The sequence below is a fragment of the Acyrthosiphon pisum genome, chromosome A2, assembly GCF_005508785.2.
Source record: "Acyrthosiphon pisum isolate AL4f chromosome A2, pea_aphid_22Mar2018_4r6ur, whole genome shotgun sequence".
NCBI classification, from domain to species: domain Eukaryota; kingdom Metazoa; phylum Arthropoda; class Insecta; order Hemiptera; family Aphididae; genus Acyrthosiphon; species Acyrthosiphon pisum.
The window spans coordinates 43,230,601-43,244,886 of record NC_042495.1 but is presented as its reverse complement, the minus strand read 5'-3'; the positions used below and the strand labels follow the sequence as shown (position 1 = coordinate 43,244,886).

At 30.1% G+C, this 14,286-nt stretch overlaps 4 protein-coding genes across 5 annotated transcripts; 2 read left to right on the top strand and 2 right to left on the bottom strand.

Annotated features, from left to right (window-relative positions):
• Positions 1-1,199: 1,199 nt before the first annotated feature.
• Positions 1,200-3,282, top strand: LOC100164546 (WD repeat domain-containing protein 83). The gene is made up of 6 exons (XM_001943279.4): positions 1,200-1,428; positions 1,503-1,638; positions 1,711-1,912; positions 2,337-2,469; positions 2,547-2,655; positions 2,743-3,282. Exons 1-6 carry the CDS (start codon positions 1,362-1,364, stop codon positions 2,990-2,992), a joined length of 897 nt encoding a protein of 298 aa, XP_001943314.1. The 5' UTR covers positions 1,200-1,361; the 3' UTR covers positions 2,993-3,282.
• On the bottom strand, positions 2,081-4,331 carry LOC100166557 (ankyrin repeat domain-containing protein 49). 2 transcript variants are annotated; one of them, XM_008185051.3, is made up of 4 exons: positions 3,970-4,331; positions 3,480-3,640; positions 3,278-3,419; positions 2,081-3,201 (listed from the first exon to the last, which is right to left on the bottom strand). In XM_008185051.3, the coding sequence occupies exons 1-4, from the start codon at positions 4,100-4,102 to the stop codon at positions 3,005-3,007; spliced, it is 633 nt and encodes a 210-aa protein (XP_008183273.1). In that variant the 5' UTR covers positions 4,103-4,331; the 3' UTR covers positions 2,081-3,004. The 2 variants fall into 2 exon arrangements, with proteins under 2 accessions (XP_008183273.1, XP_001943424.1); XM_001943389.5 differs by having other exon boundaries at positions 3,275-3,419; positions 3,970-4,327.
• Positions 4,332-4,517: 186 nt separating this feature from the next.
• On the top strand, positions 4,518-10,188 carry LOC100169307 (bifunctional arginine demethylase and lysyl-hydroxylase PSR). Its single transcript, XM_008185052.2, has 7 exons — positions 4,518-4,897; positions 5,579-5,784; positions 5,849-6,001; positions 6,572-6,768; positions 6,836-6,983; positions 7,158-7,522; positions 9,910-10,188. Exons 1-7 carry the CDS (start codon positions 4,822-4,824, stop codon positions 9,932-9,934), a joined length of 1,170 nt encoding a protein of 389 aa, XP_008183274.1. The 5' UTR covers positions 4,518-4,821; the 3' UTR covers positions 9,935-10,188.
• LOC100162453 (ubiquitin carboxyl-terminal hydrolase 14) lies at positions 10,139-13,687 on the bottom strand. The gene is made up of 11 exons (XM_003244618.4): positions 13,411-13,687; positions 13,055-13,341; positions 12,863-12,980; positions 12,630-12,802; positions 12,418-12,515; positions 12,196-12,352; positions 12,038-12,103; positions 11,788-11,970; positions 10,735-10,840; positions 10,474-10,662; positions 10,139-10,408 (listed from the first exon to the last, which is right to left on the bottom strand). Exons 1-11 carry the CDS (start codon positions 13,424-13,426, stop codon positions 10,332-10,334), a joined length of 1,470 nt encoding a protein of 489 aa, XP_003244666.1. The 5' UTR covers positions 13,427-13,687; the 3' UTR covers positions 10,139-10,331.
• Between the last annotated feature and the right edge of the window lie 599 nt (positions 13,688-14,286).

Below are 14,286 nucleotides of genomic sequence, written 5' to 3'. Positions count from 1 at the left end.
TACACAATTTTTGGTGCAGCGGCAAAATATAATTTCCATTATAATTGGCACCAGGGTGTCTCCTACACGTTTCCACCCCCAGTCTTGGAAGGCAGTTCATTCCGAGTCACTGCTGCACTTGGTGGTAGGTGCGCCGGGAATTCTGTATAGCTTGGAGATAGGGAACTGATTTCAGGCTTCATATTTTCCTTATACCATTTCAAGAAGCATATCTTCCCAGCCTTTTCGACCAGGACCACGGTGTAGTAGTTCATGTCGGTTACTAATATCGATTGATATCATAATTTGTTAAGAATTATAATCAATTCGTCAACTTACCTGACTCGTCAATTTACCACACTCTCCCCTAAATCATTTTTTTTTATACGCCAGATATTGCAGTTTTTCGAATCATTTTACCTCGAACATCGCCACCATAACGATAACTCGTGTAACGATGACCATCGACGACAAAATAATATACAGAGTGATTCTTTTATCAAACAACACTCATTAATTAAAAAAGTATTGACTTTTATTAAAAATTTTTTTTCAAAATTGTAGATTTACACTCTTCTTGAATTTTTTTTTTATATTTTTCACGCTTATATTTATTAGGTATACCACTATCAACTTTTGATTTTCAAATGGTGACATATATTTAAAATTTCATAAATTAATAGGGCTATTTTTTTATGAATTATAACGTTCAAATTTTCATTTTTCGTTAATCCGTTGATGAGATATTGTTCCTCAAAGTTTGGTGGTTTTAGGTGGTTGTTATGTGTTAAGTAATTGTGTTATAGCTCGTCAGTAGCACGATTTAAATATATCTTAAATCGTGGTCAATAGATACCTCAGTTATTAGGATTGCCCCAGGGCTAAACTGCTAAAGATATTACATTTTAAAATCAATTTAAGTAGGTGCAGTAAGGTTGAGTTGTACCCCCAAATGTATTGTATAATATCCATTTGGCATTTGGCTAGGTGTCCGTCGTTCGCCTCACGGACGGTCATTTCGGCACTGGTCATAATAATACGTCTTACGTCACTTGTTTAAAAACTTGATAGTACATTTTTAAACAAGTTTAAACTTAGTTTATATGGTCGAAGGTTTAATCTATGCCTCAACAAACAACCAAATAATAATAATAATAATAATAATAATATTGTTATCTAATTTTTATAAGTGATAACCAAGTTATCATATTATTAGTGGTTCTACTGGTTCTAGAGTTCTAGACGTCTTCTAGTGTACCGGTAAAAATTCTGTTGCGTTTACAAAATACAAACTAATTTGATCGGTTGACGAAGTTTCTGTGTTTTAGTTATTCATTTAAATTTCAGTAGTTTCGCTAATGTAAATTTCAAAAACTTTCGAAATGGATTTGAAATGTGTATCGAATATAAAATGTGACCAAGGAGCAATACGCTCTGTCAGGTTTAATGGTAAAGTATATTATTTATTAATTATTGAAACTATGTGCTAGATTTTGTGTAGCTGACTGTCGTTTCGTATTTAGTGGATGGTGAATATTGCCTTACTTGTGGTAGTGACAAGAAAATTAAACTCTGGAATCCATTCAAGGAATTATGTTTGAAAACCTACGCTGGCCATGGAGACTGTGTAATGGATGCATGTGGTTCATGTGATAGCAGGTGCGTAAACTTTTATATCATCTTGATAAATATGTTTGTTCCCAAATACATATTATAAACTTTTTTTCCAAGTGAATTGGTGTCATGTGGAGCTGACAAATCAGTTGTATTATGGGATGTGTCAGATGGAAGAGTAAAACGCAGATTACGGCAGCATGCTGCTGCTGTGAATTGTGTTGAATATAATGAAGATTCTTCAGTTGTGGTGTCGGGATCAAATGACAACACTGTTTGTTGTTGGGATACTAGAAGTCGTAACAATAGCCCAATACAAGTAATATATTATAACCTTTTATCTTTATTTCATTATTTATGTATGTTATTGTATGTTATTTTTTAAACTATTTTCAACTTTTTTATTACACATTTACTCCTGAAGTAGGTGACTAAATTAATAGCTTATTATTTTAATCTAATAAAAAAAATTAATAAAATTGTTTTATAAATCACTTATTTTATTTAAGTATAATTTTAAAAATGACATCAAAAACTAACATAATAAGATTTAAAAATAATTTCAACAAATCTTTTTCAAATCTCCACCTGTATTAATTGTATATAAAATAAAAATAGTACAAATTAAAAATATATAATGCATTTTTCTCAGTAATTGAATAGAAGTTTAGAAAATAAAATATTTGAAATTGTTAAAAAGTCCATATTTTAATTATTGTACATTTGTTTATTTACAATTATAGGTTTTGAAAGAAGCTAAAGACAGTATTACTAAAGTTTTAGTGATAGGCCATCAAATTCTAACAGGTTCCTTAGATTGTTTTTTAAGAACTTATGACATAAGAATGGGAAATTTGGATGCTGATTTTATTGGAAGTAAGTAATTCATATTATCTTTATAATTTCTATTAAAAATTGTAACCATGCATATTAAATCGTCAATATGCTTGTAGAGCCAATTTCATGTATCAGTTCAACACAAGACAATATGTGCACTTTAGTTAGCTGTACTGACAGTACATTAAAGTTAATGGACAGACAAAAAGGAGAATTATTGAATGAGTATGAAATTTTGTTCTAAATTTTAATTGTTCCCAGCAACATTTTCACATGACATTATTAGTATATATTTTATTTTATGTTTAACAGGTACACAGGTCATACAGTCGGTGATTATTTTATCGAAAACTGTGTATTTCATAACGATAGCATAATAATAAGTGGATCAACTTGTGGACATATTTGGTGTTGGGATTTTGTCAGTGCAAAAGTTTTAGAGAAGTTAAAACCTAATGACAATGTTTCATACACACAGTCCATCAATTCGATTAGTACACATCCCAGTAAAAAAGTACTAGTAGCATCATGTGGGCCTTCTATTAGTCTTTGGTCTGAATAATTATTGTTCAATTCATATGTAATTGAAACACGGTTCAGAGTATTCAAAAAGTCTATCATTCGTGCTCTTCCGACCAGTAATATCTTTTGGTGTATCGCCTGTACCGTTTGGTAGTTTTACATTAGACTGAATACCAGGTTGAGATAATAATAGTTCAATGAGACTATGCGAATCAGCCAACTCTGCTACTAAATGTAGAGGTGTTATTCCTATAAAAATATAATGTAATAAAAAATACATGTGTATAAATTCATATTTTGATATTTGTAATTAAACATTTACCACCATTAGTTAAAGCATTTATGTCAGTCCCGGCTTCTATTAATTTTTCAGCACATTCCACATTATTCCATTTACAAGCAGAATGCAATGGTGTCCATTGATCAGCTGTCCGAGCATTTGGATTTGCGTGATTTTCTAATAAAAACTATATGTATAGGTGAATAAAGTGAGTTTAATAAATTGAATAGATTTATCTGAAGTATACCTCAACAATTGATAGATGATTACTATAACATGCTCTGTGTAAAGCTGTATAACCATCTCTATCATGGATATGAACCAAGTGAGAATTTTTTGACACCAAAGATTTCACCAAATCCAATTCACCTTGTTCAGCGGCCCATAAAATTTCTCTTTCTGGGCTAGCTAATTATATATAAATGTAAATAGTTATACTATAGCATAAAAATAATAATAATACATTTAAAAAATGTATAAACTTATTTGATTTGACACATAATATGATTTATTTTTAATACTGCTTTCGGGGCACTAAATAAGTTCTAATTCAAATTGTGTAATTTACATTTCACTTGAAATCACAATTAAGTAATTAGCAAACATCTACAAAAGAAAAATTTACCATCTATTGAAATAAAGAATTGTACAAGTTTGAATATGTATACACCTACCATTTTTCAAATTAATATACAGACTTAAGACTCAACATCAAACATTATTGTTAATATTCTTACCATGGGGGTCTGGATCTTCATCAACATCGTATATATCTTGTTCCCAAGCACTTGGTGTATGCGGTATAGTTTCAAAATTTTCAGTTAACAAACTTTGTTCTTCTTCAAAACGATCATTTTCCTCATCAGACATTTTAGGATTAAAATTGAAACAAGAGTACTTTTTTTTAGAAATTGAGCACTTTTAAAGTATACAACACAAGTTTATAGTTTTCATTTTTATGATTTACACAAAGTTAAAAATGGTAGAACTTTGAAAAAAAACAAAACGATGAAGTTATTGAAGATTGACAGCAGGTCCGGAATGATTTTGTGTTAATTAATCTTAAATTGTGTTCAATAATCATTAATATTTAATCGCCGTTCAGTGGTTATAGGTAAATTGTATTATCTTATTTCATAGTTATTACTTATTATCAATGTAATCTCTTTGAAGCCGTTAAGTTTAATTTGGTGGTCGAATCTGAATGATAAGGCCGTGGATAAGGTAAGTCCTAAAATATAAGGTTATGTTTTTATTTCAAATTAAAAGTAGATAACTCAGATCCTCAGTTGAATAATTTATACTCAGGAGTTAAGATGTACAGATTTTTATTTTTTTAATTTGTAATACCATTATTACCATAACCATTACAATGTTATTTTTTTATAAGTCACGATCTGAATGATAATTTTTACTTTTTACTGTTTTTAGAACAATTTATTTTGTTCCTGATATAGGTAATTACATTTTTGTAACGCGAACCAGTCAGGGGCTGAGTTATTGTTAGAATTATTTTTACTACCTACTATTTTTAGTACATTTAAAAAAAAACAATTTTGAACAACAAAAAAATCAAATATCAGTACATAATGAGTGATTCTTCAAATAGCTCGGAATCTAGAACAAGGAAGAGGATTCAAGAGGCTAAGAATAAAGCTAGACCAGGTATTGAGAATTAACTAGAATTATAAATTATAATTATGTACATATTGTTATTATTTGGAAAATGTATTAGCATTATGATGAACAATTTCAGTTTAACACTTCACTGCTATTTTTTTTTAAGCAAATTTATAATTTCAAGAAGTTATCAATTATGTATATAACATAATAAAACATTAGTATCTAATACAAATTTGTCATTATAACTACAATAGTGCTTATTCATTTCAAATGTATTTAGTTTGAATTCGTTCTCTCAAATAGCTAGCTCAAATTTAATTATTTTTACTTGTTGGTGAATAAATTTATCACTTTTTTGTCTTGAAATAAAGTTTCATTCACATGGTGACACTAATGATATTGTGTATCGTGACACCTAGTGCGGTATATTTAATTCGTTGAATATGCGATACTGGTGTTATGCAACTGTCGCCGTGTGAACGAGGCTTAATAATGATAATTGTAGTTGTTTTTTAATTACCCATTAATTATTATCAAAGTTTAAAAGTTTAAAATGAACCTATTGTATTTGTTTGAATTCAAAACTACTCCTTAACGTAATCAACCAAAATTTTAAAACAGCAAAAGAAAAACTCTGTTTATCAAATCAATGGGAATATTGATAGTTTAATCAAAGTCTTAAATTAACAATGATATTAACGATTTGCAATATATTTTTTTTAGAACTGAGTGATAAACATGCATGGCATGCCCATGGTTATGCTGACAATTTTAAACCTTTTACAAAAGTACATGATAATGTAGATCGCATTGATGTAGAAATTGTGAGTCCCGAAGAATTTGTAGAAAAATACGAGCGACCCTATAAACCAGTTGTGATAAGAGGACTACAAAATAATTGGAGAGCTTCTTATAAATGGACATTAGAAGTATTTTATAATATTGGATTTGTTTTTAGTACAATAGTTTTAATTTTTTTTTTGTTTCAATTAGAGAATAGGAAAAAAATACCGTAACCAAAGATTTAAATGTGGAGAAGACAATCAAGGATATAGTGTTAAGATGAAAATGAAATATTTTGTTCATTACATGAATAATAATAAAGATGATAGCCCTTTGTATATATTTGACAGTAGTTATGGTGATGTAAGTTCTATTTATGTTTTCAATTAACATAACTGTAAAGTAAATTTGATTGTTCAAGGAAAACACACTTATAATAATTGTGTTCGGAAAGAAAATAATAAAAACCAGTCTCGCCCTTGCCAACAGATACTTATACTTATACCTATACTTATAACTTATACTTATACCTATACTCTATTCAGAATAAGCTTGCCCATTTTCACACTTTCAACTGTGATTGGTCGTCAGTGGTCGACTGCTGCCATTACCCGTCGTTGACTTTTGCCAGGGGGGTCAAACCCTTTCAGCGGCTCAGTTGAAAGCGCGAAAGTGGGCAAGCTTATTCTGAATAGAGTATACCACTTTGTGTTTTTTATAATTGTGTGCAAAACAGTTGTCACAATTGTCTTCTGTTAAAGGACTTCAAAATAAACATCTAAACAAATCTAATATTCTATCAAAATCATTATATAGTATAAAAATCAACCGTCTGACAATTATTTTAACCGAGACATATTGAATTTGTCAATTTGTCATTTACCTATCATTTTTCAATAAAACATAATATTTGTATGTACATTTTGTATACAGCATCATCGAAGAAAAAAATTGTTGGATGATTATGACATACCCTTATACTTTCAAGATGACTTATTTAAATATGCAGGTGAAAAGAAAAGGCCTCCATATAGATGGTTTGTCATGGGTCCTTCTAGATCAGGGACTGGAATTCACATAGATCCATTAGGTACCAGTGCCTGGAATTCATTAATTACTGGACACAAAAGGTAAAGTTTGTTGAACTATTTTTATATATTTTATGATTAGCATGTTAATTATGGAATGTTCAATTAGATGGTGTCTGTTTCCTACTCATACTCCTAAAGAACTGCTCAAAGTCACTTCGGCTGAGGGTGGTAAACAACGTGATGAAGCTATCACTTGGTTTAAAATCATCTATCCTCGTACTCAGTTGCCAAATTGGCCTAAGGATTGCTCACCAGTTAGTTTTAATTTTAATATTTGAAAAATTTATGTATCTTAACATTGATATCTACATCTAACAAACAATAACCTATTTTAAAAATATATTTATAATTTTTAGTACATATTTGTGTACTTAAAATATTAAAAATATTTTTTTTATGTATCAAAATAATTTTTTTTTTAATTTTAGATAGAGATTCTTCAAGGCCCCGGGGAAACTGTGTATGTACCTGGTGGATGGTGGCACGTAGTACTCAACTTGGATACTACTATCGCAGTAACTCAAAATTTTTGTAGCCGTACTAATTTTCCTGTAGTATGGCACAAAACAGTTAGAGGTCGACCAAAATTATCACGTAAGTGGTATAAAGTGTTGAAAAACAAAGAACCTGATTTAGCAATAGTAGCAGACTCTGTTGACTTAAAGAACAATACGGGTCTTGCATCGGATAGTTCGAGTTGTTCAAGTAGTTCTAGTAGTTCAAGCAGTTCTAGTGATGGAAATTCTAGTGAAGAAGATAGTGGACAAGAATCTCTGCATGCACATAAAAAAAGGTACCTTGTCAATTATTCTATTTAAATTTGTACTCCCAATAAATTGTTGAACTTAAAATGCAGTACATTTTATACAATCAAATTTTCTTAAAAATTTCAAAAACCTGCAGTTCAGTTATTTTAAAATTATAAATCTTTTTATGGAAGTAAAAAAATGTATATTTATCTCATGAAAGATGTCAGCAGTGTCGACCTGGCACACCAAAGGCCCATGGTTCAGTTTTTTAAGGGGCCCTATAAATTATAATGAAATACAAAGGCCCTAAAAAAAGTTTATTTAACATTTTCATTACCATTATTTCATTTAAAAAAACATTTATTCAAATTCTATTTTTTAGAAGTATAGCCTACCTAAGACCATATTTTCAAATTTCTGATATTTTTTTTACTACTTAAGGAGTGTTCTGCAGCTATAAAACTTCTATTTTTCAAATGATAACTCCATTTTTTATTGCAAATTATTTAGCAGGTGATTATCTTGAAAATGTTGATATATCTAAATAAAAATTCTATCAAAAAGTTGCTCTATTATTAAAAGATTTATACTAAGGATAATCCTTAAATGGTACAAAAAATCTAAAGTATTCGAAAATCTTTAAGTGTATTTAAAAGTTCCAAAAATCAGAATTTGAATATAGGTAATATATATAATAATAGTAGTGTGAGGATGCTTAAATAATCACTCTGTATGATATTAACAAAAAACCTGATAAGGGAAATAATGATTTATTTGTTTAATATTTAACTATAAACTATCGAACAATTTGAAACTACAAAATTCTAATTAGTAAATATTTATCATTAATTACTAATTAGGTACACAGATATTAAATTACAAAATCCAAAATTATATTTCTATAGCATTTTAAATTTGAAGACAAAATTCATAAGTTATAAAGCATAAGCATAATATAATTTAGTAAACTTTCAAAAGTATGCAATATTTGCATGATTGCTGAATCCAACAGCGAGGCCACTGCAGGGTCAGCCAGCGACGCCCTTGTGGCCTATTTGAGCCCATTGTTTTTAAGAACAGAGCTTAATTAGATTTTAGCTGCAGTCGCATAATTAATCCTAAAAGATCTCCTCCTACTTGTTATTTGACACTGCTCACGCTATACTATGGGTAAGCATCTGGGCCTTGTAAAGAAAAATTGCGTCTAAAAATTTTCATACTCTAGAGTCCCTATTCCCTATATATACCAGGAACACGTCAAGCAAATAAAAAAATTTATGAGACCTTAAAAAAATATGGAGGGGCCCCGGCCACGTCCCCGCAGTCATGACCAGACCGACACTGTATGTCAGATATAAACTCGGAAATAATTTGTTTTTTTTTTTTTTTTGTGAAAGGTTTCATTTTTAAACAACTAGGTATTAACGTCTTGATATTCAGTAACGTAGTGAACAGTTTTTTGACGCCTTTGCTTAATGGTGGAAATTTTCTTGAGTGGTTGGTTACATTGTGGTAACCAATAACATTAAACAAAAACTAAAATATTTAGTCACATCATAATTATAATACAGAAGAAATCGCTTACGAGTTTCAAGGGCCAGCTAGTTTTTCTCCTTGTAACCGGTAGCTTCTTATATACGTTATAACGAGCATTCGTTATAACCGATCAATCATCACAGAGAGATGGCTAAAGATAGCCAATCAGAACACAATTCAGTATTAACTGCTGATGGCTCACCTGAGATTTTGCCAATACCTGTTGTGCTTTAAAATTTATATATCAACAAATAAATAAATAAATAAAAGATAACGAGTAGGTTGACCTAAATATGTATATAATAGGGAAAAAATAACGACCGGCAACAAAACATTTATTTTATAATTCAATGTATTTTATTCGTTATAGACGATAACTCGTAATAACCATACTCGTTGAAAACGTATATTTTAACATGCAATCTATGGGCTCATTTTGGGACCTAATGTTTTGCTTGTTGTAAGCAGTATGTTAAAAGTAGTAAATGTTCACTGTGCCACTGTTGACAATTATATTATATTTAATTACTTGAGACCATTGATACTTAAGACTTGTAACGTTTATCAAACTATCGAATAGTCTCCAACCCAAGAACAGAGAATGGAATAATGGATCTGGTATTTAAGTGACTTAACACCAGTACTAGAATGTTAACTCCGTCAAAACTTTTAACTAAAAAATATACACATATATGGCTAGTAAAATTGTATTATTCGTATTTATGATGTTTTCACTATTATAAAATGTTGTCACCAATGTAGTTGGTTGATAATTGATACTAAACGGACAGCATTATTAATAAATTCATAATGAATATTGTTTATCAATGTTGAGAAACTACTAGTTGTAATATTATACAGTACTATGTGTTAAAACTATTCTATTTATTTTCAGATGTAAATTATCTTCACCGAATTAAGTTTTAAAGAATATTTAAGTTTCAAGGCCAAGAAACCGTATTGCAAGAATTTATATTCCAAATAGGGTTGTTAATTGTGAACAAAGTATTCTATTCCTTGCATATTTTTTATTTAATTTTATGTTTACTAACCTTATGTGCTGACTATTTCATAAGTTATGAAATAAATTATGACTATGATTATAAAAATTAATTTTCATAACATTAACTATCAATATAAAAAACTGTATTTTAAATAAATTATTTTGACAATATTGTGAATGTTAATTTATAATCTTCCATAATATATTATATTCCTTTATAAACTTTTTTTTTTAAAATACAATTTTCACAAGAAATATTTTATTTTCTCTTTTATTTTTATTTTTGGATAAAAGAAAACTAATTGTTGACAGGATCAGCTAGATACAGATGAATTTTCCAGTGGTAGGAGTTTTGGACCATAAAGAAGAACATATGCACAATGCCAATCACCTGTCAAAAGTATATATTAAAATATTAGTGTTAAAAATATTACTAAAATAGATATATTTCATTACCTCCCCCCGAAAGTTTAAGGATATCTTCAGTTGTAACCGGTGTTACTGTATCATCATCACATTTGATCCATCTTTCAGATGTTGGGGACTGTCGAACCCATCCAACATAATGGCCACTAGAGCTCGATCTACCTTTGTGTGTTAAGACGGCCTGAAGGGAGTAGTAACCAGAGTTATTTGAACCATAATCTGTACAAAAAAATTTAAAGCAACAGTTAAGGAACAGGATATAAATTATTATTTATTAGTTTATCTTAATACCGTCTTCAAACCAATATGGAGCTGTGGGTTTTTCTTCTTCTTTTGATTCTGCCAACTGTTTTGCGTTAGGCTTTACACCTTCATGAGCCAATTTGTCTTCTAACTCCTTTATTATAAATAATGCAATAATAATATTAATTAAATTACGTTTTAGTTTTGTTAACAACAGTCAACAACTATCAAAAACAATTAACATTAAGTGGTTAGGAGCAGCTATTGATGGTTGTTGCTACAGTAAAGCAATGTTGCACAATACTATAGCGCTATACTCATAGACTTATAGAAATAGACAGAACATTTTTACCGAGGATTGGGAGGCGTGGTCATGCCAAATTGAGAGATAGCATGAGTTTTATCATAATAGTGGCATTGTTCCGAGGACAGTCAATACATAGCTTTAACTGCTCCAGATCCTCATAACAAGCTCCATCTATTTGCGCACGTTATCATACCTTTTATTTTAATTGAATACTTGTGGAGGGGGAGGGAGACACATTGGTAATTTCACCACGACACGTTATTATACCTAATGTTCTGTCTATTTTCTATAAGTCTATACTACATTACAATTATCAATCTCCTTGAAGATAATAAAAATGTATTGACTGATTAAATACACTTCTAAATTTCACAATTATCTAAATGATGTAACTATAAACCGCACAGTTTTCACAATGCAACTATGCAAGATGATACATAACACAACACTTGATAATTATTGTATGGTATTATGATGATGTGTATCGAGATGTGTATGCTTTGGTCATAATAATCACAACAGAGGAAATCTAGATTACAACTATTCTGTGTAATAACCTGAAAGACTATTAAGTATTTATATTTTATTATTATTAATTGATTTAAGAAAAAAAAAAGTAGCACACTTTATTTTTAAAGCTTGAAATTAGTTTGCTACAATTTGAAAAAAAGTAGTAATAGCTAGCAAGCTACATTTTATTATTAATTAAAGTGACTATAGCGTTAGTGCCACAAAAAACAACAGAGCCCCGACCACTACTAAACATAATTTAAAGAGAAATGCACTAGATTTACCTTGAATTTGCTTCTAACTGGTACAAGTTTCTCCTGTAGTTCTGGAGTACACAATTCAAATGCATCAAATTCGATTGGGAATTTAATATCTTTTAAGATTTTTGCATTAATCTTATCTTTTTCTTTGTAAAAGAATCGCACAAATTGAATAGTCAGGTATGCTGGCAGTCTATTGATTTTTGACTAAATTGAAGTAAACTAATTTAAAGTACTGAGATATGCAATAGTAATTAATATTGTCTAAACTTACTGTCTTTGTAAAAACAGCATCTTTACCAAGGATAGGAGAATGTTTGGTGATGTGTTCTTGCATTCTCTGTAACAGGGATACGTAATATTAAATTTGTATAATTTTAATTTTCATGTTAAGAAAAATATAATTTTAATAATTTCCATAATAATATTTACATTTTTCAAACCAGAATGCATATACTTGACATCTTGAGATATAAAACAGCTTAATTGTAGAAATGACTCAGTAGTTTTGGTTACTTCTTCAGTATCACTTTCTACACATTTCCATTCAACATCAAACGAACCACCAAAAAATTGATCTATTGCAGATCTAAAAACATAGAAATTATTTTATTTAATAATGTTATTTAGTTTTAAAAGAATAAATAACTTTACTTGTAATTAGTAGTGGACTTATTGTTGTTTTTATTTTTCAACGCTGGTAACTTTTGTTGTAGCATACGAATTAGTTCTACCCAACATTCATTAGCATCCTAAATAATTGAAAAATTATATTAAATATTTATATTTATTAACTTAGTTGAATAAGAAATTCAAATAATTGATTAAGAATCAAGATGATGCAACAGTATGAATATTTTATTTACCTGTTGCATATAATGTCCTTCTACTTTGTCTGCAAATCTGGGGAATGCTTGATGTAATACTTGTACAAGTACAAGAGGTGGGATTGTTTGATTAGATTCCATGGTTCGATATAAATCACTCATTGCAATTGTGATTTTCTCAGCCGGTTCAAAATTAGATAGAGTTGAAGATGCTGAAATAGATTAGGTACATGTGTAAAAATAAATATAAGAACATTTTTTGATATACTTACATGCTGCATTGAAATCGGTCAGGGCTTGTCGTAATTCAGGTACAATCTTAAGGCACTGAACAGTAGCATTCAAATAACAAGTGTTGCCCAAATTGGTAAGACCCGCAGGCATATTTGTCTAAAAGTGAATAAGTTAAACAGTCTTAGTACCAACAATATCAAATTGCAACATTTCAAAGAGCAATGACTTACAACTGTAGCCAATTCTGTCTCGGTCATGTCTTCAACAAACACTGGCTTAACTGTGGGTTCTATGGGTACGTCCTCATCCTTGCTGCCCATCATCAGTATATTCTGGCCTTCAGTTATCTGAATGTTGCCCCATACATCGTCTTTGAGGGTGCCACCTTTCATCATTACTTTCTGGCGGTTGGGATTGACACCAGTTAGGGCAAACAGTTGAGCCTTGAAAACAAGTGGCGGCTCGTCCGTGTTTATCTCCACGTCTGGGTATACTTCTTTTCCCCATTTTACCTTCACTGAACCCGAAAAAATATATATTTCATTAAACAACATGGACTTTAGACCCGATGAGTCGTTTCACTCACCTGTGAATATAGGCATATCGCTCGGCGAGAAGTTACTGTTGTTGTGTTTACGGAATTAATAATCACCGTCGTAGTTCGACAATCGTACTACGATCTCATGAAGCACAACGCGATCGATTCACTCTGTCAACTATTGTAAATTGGTGATGTTTACTATCGAACGTGACTACGTTTGAAACTTTGGGTATTAATTTTAGAAAAGTGAGCAGAAGTACAGCAGAACTTCAAAATGTGCTCGTCACCCGTCGACCATCACAACAAATCTATTGTTGATAACGGCCGAATGAAATTATCGCTGGTCACTATTGCACAGTGCGGCCACTACTGGCTTTCGGAATATCTTATACCGGCCGCGGATGTTCCCTTCCAACTACAATATTTTATACCTAATTAGTAATTATAATTTATATACAAATTACGGTTTAAGATAGAACTATCAAAATAGTACAAATTAAATTTAAATTAATGTATTGTTATTGTATTATTTTATAAATTTAATAAAAATCGGTTTTGTACAGTTATATAAACAAGCATAATTTTTTCGAGTGCGTTTATTTTTCTAAAGACAATAATTATTATTATTATTGATATACTATATACTTTTAATATTATAATGATGATTTCTGGTATTACGATTTGTATTATTCTCTACCCGAATTTTTTAACAACACTTTTCCTGCCTTTACTATGTATAGCATATTATATTATAGTTGTTGACTATAGCTGTGTACTCGTGTATGTTGTACAATGTACATATTACTTATTATTATTACGTATCATACTTTACTGCAGTGGCGTACGCAGGAGTAAGGTTCAAGGATTCTGACCCCACCCCTCTAAAATGTCTTCCTTCTACAAAAAAATGTGGCGACGCAC

What these genes read in the sequence shown, in the direction of transcription:
- LOC100166557 (XM_001943389.5), bottom strand. Translation starts at nt 4,102, where the DNA reads ATGTCTGATGAGGAAAATGATCGTTTTGAAGAAGAACAAAGTTTGTTA. An exon ending in TGAAGATCCAGACCCCCATG is followed by an intron (nt 3,641 to 3,969) that starts GTAAGAATATTA and finishes ATATATAATTAG; the next exon opens with CTAGCCCAGAAAGAGAAATT. An exon ending in AAATGCTTTAACTAATGGTG is followed by an intron (nt 3,202 to 3,274) that starts GTAAATGTTTAA and finishes ATATTTTTATAG; the next exon opens with GAATAACACCTCTACATTTA.
- LOC100162453 (XM_003244618.4), bottom strand. An exon ending in AAGTCCACTACTAATTACAA is followed by an intron (nt 12,353 to 12,417) that starts GTAAAGTTATTT and finishes CTATGTTTTTAG; the next exon opens with ATCTGCAATAGATCAATTTT. An exon ending in CAGTTAGAAGCAAATTCAAG is followed by an intron (nt 10,841 to 11,787) that starts GTAAATCTAGTG and finishes TTTATAATAAAG; the next exon opens with GAGTTAGAAGACAAATTGGC.
- LOC100169307 (XM_008185052.2), top strand. Translation starts at nt 4,822, where the DNA reads ATGAGTGATTCTTCAAATAGCTCGGAATCTAGAACAAGGAAGAGGATT. An exon ending in TAAGAATAAAGCTAGACCAG is followed by an intron (nt 4,898 to 5,578) that starts GTATTGAGAATT and finishes TATTTTTTTTAG; the next exon opens with AACTGAGTGATAAACATGCA. An exon ending in TTGACAGTAGTTATGGTGAT is followed by an intron (nt 6,002 to 6,571) that starts GTAAGTTCTATT and finishes TTTTGTATACAG; the next exon opens with CATCATCGAAGAAAAAAATT.
- LOC100164546 (XM_001943279.4), top strand. Translation starts at nt 1,362, where the DNA reads ATGGATTTGAAATGTGTATCGAATATAAAATGTGACCAAGGAGCAATA. An exon ending in ACGCTCTGTCAGGTTTAATG is followed by an intron (nt 1,429 to 1,502) that starts GTAAAGTATATT and finishes TTTCGTATTTAG; the next exon opens with TGGATGGTGAATATTGCCTT. An exon ending in GGATGCTGATTTTATTGGAA is followed by an intron (nt 2,470 to 2,546) that starts GTAAGTAATTCA and finishes ATATGCTTGTAG; the next exon opens with AGCCAATTTCATGTATCAGT.